This window comes from Strongylocentrotus purpuratus, unplaced genomic scaffold, assembly GCF_000002235.5.
Source record: "Strongylocentrotus purpuratus isolate Spur 01 unplaced genomic scaffold, Spur_5.0 spur5_scaffold_3, whole genome shotgun sequence".
NCBI lineage: Eukaryota > Metazoa > Echinodermata > Echinoidea > Camarodonta > Strongylocentrotidae > Strongylocentrotus > Strongylocentrotus purpuratus.
The window spans coordinates 13,269,629-13,276,459 of record NW_022145609.1 but is presented as its reverse complement, the minus strand read 5'-3'; the positions used below and the strand labels follow the sequence as shown (position 1 = coordinate 13,276,459).

The window sequence follows — 6,831 nt, the reverse complement described above, 5'->3', positions numbered from 1 at the left end:
ACTACAATCAACTTAGTTATATCGAATGAATAAAGTTTGTTAAATCCCCTACCCCCGTTAAAAACAAAACCAACATCAAACACAAAACAAAAAAAAACAAAAAAACAAAAAAAAGAAAACAAAAACAAAAACAAAAAAACCCCCCAAAAAACACAAAAAAACAAACAAAAAACGATACAAGAAGACGTGGGCAGTCTATGGCAGTCGAGACCGGTCAATCACACACAGCTGTGAACCGGGCAGGCCCCCCTTTCCTCATCCCTTGCATTTTCTTGCATATTATCCATGTTTACCTTGAGATGTTCCCATTTTTTATAGTGGAGCGTCAACGTATTTCGTTCAGTAGCACTCTTTCTTTCTTCCTGTTTACTTTTGAATAGTTTCTCTCTTATTTCTTCAATACTTAGAGGCTTCTTTTTTTCCCTACTAATAAATATCAAATATTTAATTAATAAAACCACGTGATTAATCATTTGCCTATCTTCGGTTATTTCGTCTAATCCAATGTGAACTTCCTTCCAGCTCATATCTTTAAGGATTGGAGTATCCAAACTATCACTACATTGATCCCATAATTTTCTCACCATTTCGCATTCAAAAAATATGTGCCTATATGTTTCCTCTTCTTTTCCACAAAATGAGCATTTATCACTTAATATGAATTGAAACCTGTATAAATAACGATTGACATAAACAATTTTATAAAGCAATTTGAATTGAAATTCTCTTAGTTTATTATCTAAAGTACTAATTCTTGGTCGGACAAAAACCTTTTCAATTTCTTTAACCGACAGATTGTATGAGGAATGTAAATTCTGAAAACTGACAGGGACGTCTTGCATTTTTTGTATGCATGCCCTGTACAGATTTTTCGAACAAACCGATTCAAATTGGAATGTTTTTTTTGTGAACATAAATTCTATTTTTAGATCATGAAATGAAATTTGCCTCTTTGTTAATTCGATTTTCCATTCCTTTGGTATATTACCATAGATTTCTTTAAGCATTGATATTTCCTCTTCCTCTAGTCCCATACATCTGAAATAAGTTTCCGACTTTAATGTTCCTTTTCCATCTATAATATGGTACAATCTATAAGTATTTTTTAAGAAAAGATTTTCATTGAAGTATGTTTTTCCACTATTGTGTATAAACCTATTATTAAAAAAAATTTCATTCCCTTTGTGAGTTGTATCTTTTTTAATAAAATCATTCATATCTAACCAAATGTTTATTAAATCCCGATAGTATTTTGGTAATTGTATATCGATCTTGTTAGGTAAATAGTTACAGTAAAAAATAAGATTTCCTCCGAAAGGTCTCATTAAAAATTTGAAATACTTTTTCCATTTAACTCTCTGGTTTCCTGTTACAAGTCTTTTAATCCACATCACTTTTTGTACTTTCACAAAAAGTTGAAAGTTGAGCATTTTTAATCCTCCTTGCTTGTAATCAAAATACATCGTACTTTTTTTAATTTTGTCTTTACCTCGCCATAGAAAATTAAAACAGATCTCATCAATTTCTTTTATAACCCATTCAGGCACTGGAGTCAAAGAGCTTACATAGATTAGTTTTGAATATGCGTATGTTTTCAGTAAATGAAATTTTCCTATCAAAGTAAGATCTCTTTGTTTCCACCAATTTAACAATTTCTTTATTTTGCTTAATATTTCTTTGTAATTCATCTCTTCCGCCACATTGGGATCTAATGTAAAATATGTTTTGGTATATCGATAACGCACTTGACTTCCAACCTCGAGGTCCCTGGTTCGAGTCCGGGCGTCTCCAACAATTTTTTTCTTCACTTTTTTTTCTTTTTGACCTTTCAATGATCATAAGAATTGAAGACAGACCACCTAATTCGTCCCCATGACGATTAAATTTCTAGTTATTATTATTATTATTATTATAATTATAACTACTAGCACTAGCTTAGCCTCAAACGGAAACTAAAAGGTACCAGGTACCCCCATTTAAAACTGCCAGTTTTAAATGAGGTACCTGGTACCTTTCACTTTCAGAATCTTTACGGATATCACTCGACCTAAGCTTTTGCTACTCTGTGGATCCATCGGTCGGTAATAAACTTGTTGATCTTTTCCTTCACTTCCTTCCTTGCTTACTGTTACCTAATATTTGTTTCAATCCTAGAAAAGGCAATTAGGTCTTTGAAATCGTATTATCATTGCTGGAAGAATTTCACTGTCATGCGAATTTTACCAAACGTATCGATTGCAAAAAATGTGTCTATTATTTTCATCGCCATTCTAAGCATCGGATCTAATACTTGACTTATTTCTCTTGGTAACTTAGATTCGACTTTATATATCAGTATGAAAATAATTTTTCACTTTCGAAATACATTTTAGCAAAACTTTATTCAATACTTTTTAAAGTGTACCCGTCCTCTTTCCTGACCAAAAAAACAATATCCGAACTGAAAATGAAATGGATAAATCATGTAGTTTTTCATATATATCTTTGGTATTTTTACAATGTGTGACCAAACCAAATTTCCATGTATTCCTCTGAATTTGGACGAATAAAAAGAATTGAATTAAATTGAATTGAATATCAAACTGAAGTTTATTAGCCATAGAATACAGTAATTGCTACTATTTGCTCACAAAGGGTCATGCAAAGGAGAAATACTTGTTTGAAAGTTTGAATTCATGAGCATCAAAACCCGGAAATAGTCTCACGAAAAACAGAAAATGACTTGATGACGTCATCGTGTGTAGAGGCTATAGCCACCTGTCTCTTCTTCGCTGTGTTTACGTGCTGTCAACATAGTATGTATATCATTCTGTTTTTTTTTTTTTATAGATTCTTAATTACATTCGAATATTTCAACGAATTACAAATAATTAGGGAACAGCTCTATTGTTTCATTGAATCCTTATTATTTAATAAATTAGGTAAAACAATGTGAAATAAACATCAGATTCTTCGAGAAGTTTATCCGAGTCACAGGATATCATGAGTCGATCTACGGTAAATATACTGCAATTGCTGTAGGATTGGGGTCGTGTGTCTGGACACTCTTTTGCCTTTGAATTTAACAAAAGATATTTATTAAAGGTAATACATGTACACAGTTTTGGTATGGGGTCATGAATTTGGTTCAATTAAACATATTGGAAGCATATGCGATCCTACAATATTCAGTGATCGTTGTCGCGGTTGAAACAAGTCAAAAGGTTATACATTTGTAAATAATGAACTCTTTATGTTGTAATGCTCCCTCTCAAGGTCAATATATTAATTAAGCTAGGAAACAAAGTTTCTTGACTAAAATCAACCGATTAGCTATTCCCGTTTATAAATTAAATATCACAACTACACATTCTGATATTTTCATGGTCGCAGCTACAATTGTACGGCCGTAGGTGCTATTTAAAAATTATCAAATTTTATGTTCAATCTTTCTCGAAAGCAGAAGTGTTTTAGGGGCTTAATTTTCTAGTGCCTATAACACATCCACAAGGACATCCAAATATATCAAAATGGCAAAGAATCAATATCCACCCAATTTTCAAAATTCCCAAAACTTTGTATTATCTTTAAAGACCTTGACCGGAGCGTAAACAACCATACATCCACAGACGGCTAATGAAACACAAAATACAAATACAAGAAAGAAAAAATTAAATACCCTTTCATTACTGAGAAAAATGAAAATTACAGTACAACTGCCGCCCCCTCCCAAATTCGCCTCGGTCAAGAGCCCCCGCGCCGCACGGACTTGGGTGACGTCATTTCGTGTAGACTCGAATTGTTTGCTATAATTCTTCGCCGCGCGATGTTCGAGATCTACATTGATTTTGCGTACCGTGAATCCTTTCTGCTTTTTATCGATTGAAGTTTGAGAAGTTTTGAGAAGTCTTTCTAAAGAGAATGGCTACCCCAGTCGTCAGGGCAGATGCACAAGATGATTTAGTTATGGAATTTGAGTGTGAGGAGGATGGCAGTTGCGGGGAAAGCGGTGAAAATGACAGTGTCAGTGGTAGTAGTGACAGTCCGGACAGTACTGGCAGCAGCAGTGATACCGACAGCGATGCAAGTGATGCAGACGCCGGAGAACACGGGCGTATCGTCGAGTGGGAGTATGAGCCTTTACCTCGTGGTGAACCTGGGCAAAATGTTGGCGATGCTGGAAGGGCCAACAACGCAAATCGGCTTCATGAAAATGTCGAGGATTGGTAATTAAGACTTATAAGCTTATTGAATTTGTTGTGCATTCTAAATATTTATTCCCCCCAAAAATTGAAATCAAATACCGTAGATCTCTAGACTCGGTCATAAATGGCCAAAGTTAACTTGTTAAAATGATTCTCTAGATCTATGTCTGCGCACCTAAAATTCGACCTCGATTTCATTACACAGTAAGATATTATTTTTAGAATCATCATTGTTATTCCGTTCTTCATATTCTAATGATTACTGAAACAAAAAAACTCGACAAATTATTCACAAGAACAATTTTTTTTAACGAATTTCAGACGGGCTCGTCATTTTGTGTAGCAAAACTGAAAAGTGCCCATGTCTGCGCACTCACTATTTTGCACGCAATTCAATCAAGCACAGTGAAGTTTCATACCAGGGACAACCCCCTGTTCAGACTTTTCTTTTTTGACAATGATTGAAATTTTCAGGGTGGCAAATGAAACTTGCTAAAACTCATTTTTAATCTTCCCAATTATTTTCACAAATTTTGGTATCTGAATGAATTGTTGAGGTTAAGATTGAAAATTGGTGTCAGTTTGATGTTTTGTTCTATAAATATCGCGCATTTACGTGGGTGCGCAGACATAGGCACTGCCTTGGGCACTCTTACCATACTACGACTACGAGAACGATGTCATTTTTATATTTATCAGGAAGCTGTAATAAAATATTTATAAAATTATAGTAGGTGTATTGATTTTTGTTTGAATCTTTCTGTATTTCAAGGTGTACATGTGGAAGATGTCGTGTGCCTCCATCTTTCAATGAAGGTGATTGTGTCTGTTGTCAGGAAATTGCAGAGGTCAAGGCAGAGGCTGATCGACAGGGTTCAAGTTGTCTGGTGGATTCTGAGGAGTTTGAGCCGGCCATCCTAAATGCGACAACATTGTACATCGGATGGATGGAGTACACAGATAGGTGGCGCCGAGCAGCCAAAGCATTTGGGGACAGGAACAATGAGTAAGTTATGTTTCTCCTTTTCATCATTTTGGCAAGGGCAAAAAAATAAATGGATTGATTTTGAAAGTTTATTGGGTGAAACTTTTCAAAACGAATTGAGTCACCGCAAGATGAATTACTAGTTTTGACCAAAATTCTTGCCTGGTGACCACTGGTGTACTAGCTGCCTTATCTGCAGGTGCTTCGGGGCACTTTTTCAGGAAATGTATACAAATAGGCAAGAATGACCACCGGTTTGTGAGTTTTAGCATGTTACCCCCCCCCCCCAATAATCTGTAGTTATGAAACACAAACTTTATATGCGATTTTGAATGTTGCCCCCCACCGCCCGACAAACAATGACTAACCCTTGGTCATTTTAGTTTTTTTTAATCATTTTTATTTTCCTGAATTAATTAATAAAGAATTAATATTTTGACATCAAATCATCTATCCTAAGAAAAATAATGAATTTTTTTTATTGCTTTTTATTTTACAGAAAATACAGGTATGTGGCCTACAGGAAAGTCGTGAGATGGTGTTGGGGCTGGCTCGGGAAGGACATCAGGGTGCAACTGCCAGCATGTGTCCATGCCTCAATAATGGAAGCGTATCCTGATGGACGTGGTCAGTACAAAGGGACCATCCTGCGTCGGTTGAGATGAGGATGTAACATCAACTATTGTCTTGCGAACTTTGAATGACTGTCATCTTCTATGTGATTGTCAGCCATCTTCTGTACGTTATTTGTGATCATCGGCTTTCATCTTCATATTCATCACAAATACTATTGTTTGAACTTCTCATGATGGTATGGTTGCTATGAACTTTGATCTCGACATTTGATTCTAATTTCCAAGAGCTGATATTCGAACTTTTGCAAAACTGTGATCAAGCAACGATTTCTTATGAGGAAGAATGTTGAAATCTATATAAACAAGCAACAACAAAAAAAACAAAAAAAACACAACATGCCTTGTTCCTTCTCTTTTGTTATACACCCTGCAATGTAATTTGTTTTAATAATTTGAGAATTTCATATACAGTCAACCTGCCGAGTCAGAAAAGGGGAGAGAAAGAGAAAATGAAATTGAAAGAGAAAACGAAATTGAGAGAAAGAGAAATAACAGCATGGACACAACAAAGATAGACAGAGGAATAATGAGAGTAAGAGAAGGGAATTGCGGTTGACGAAATTTCAAATGTGTGATAAATGGTAAGCATCGTAATAAATCCAGGAAATCCTTTATTTTGCATCAAATCTATCCTCCCAAAAAGGATAAACCTTAACCCTATCTCCCACTCTGTCCCTCTTCCTCTCTCTTTCTCCTCTTCCACCCTCCACATTCCCATCTCTCTATCCCACTTCCTCTCTCTGTTTCCTCTTCCATATTTCCATCTCTCACTCTGTCCCTCCTCTCTTTCTCCTCCTCCACATTCCCATCTCTCACTCTGTCCCTCCTTCTCCTCTTCCACCCTCCACATTCCCATCTCTCACTCTGTCCCTCCTTCTCCTCTTCCTCCACATTCCCATCTCTCACTCTCTCCCTCTGCCTCTCTTTTCCTCCTCCACCCTCCACATTCCCATCTCTCACTCTTTCACAATCTCTCTTTCTCCTCTTCCATCCATCACATTCCCATCTCTCACTCTTTCACAATCTC

The 6,831-nt window shown here is 35.9% G+C and overlaps 1 protein-coding gene across 1 annotated transcript; it reads left to right on the top strand.

Annotated features, from left to right (window-relative positions):
- Nucleotides 1-3,584: 3,584 nt before the first annotated feature.
- LOC753793 lies at nt 3,585-6,139 on the top strand. Its single transcript, XM_030996491.1, has 3 exons — nt 3,585-4,205; nt 4,957-5,190; nt 5,669-6,139. The coding sequence occupies exons 1-3, from the start codon at nt 3,901-3,903 to the stop codon at nt 5,832-5,834; spliced, it is 705 nt and encodes a 234-aa protein (XP_030852351.1). The 5' UTR covers nt 3,585-3,900; the 3' UTR covers nt 5,835-6,139.
- Nucleotides 6,140-6,831: the final 692 nt, after the last annotated feature.

Bases quoted from the DNA above. Each gene is read 5' to 3' on its own strand.
- LOC753793 (XM_030996491.1), top strand. From the start codon at position 3,901: ATGGCTACCCCAGTCGTCAGGGCAGATGCACAAGATGATTTAGTTATG. The intron at 4,206-4,956 runs GTAATTAAGACT...CTGTATTTCAAG, and splicing joins CATGAAAATGTCGAGGATTG to GTGTACATGTGGAAGATGTC. The intron at 5,191-5,668 runs GTAAGTTATGTT...TTTATTTTACAG, and splicing joins TTTGGGGACAGGAACAATGA to AAAATACAGGTATGTGGCCT.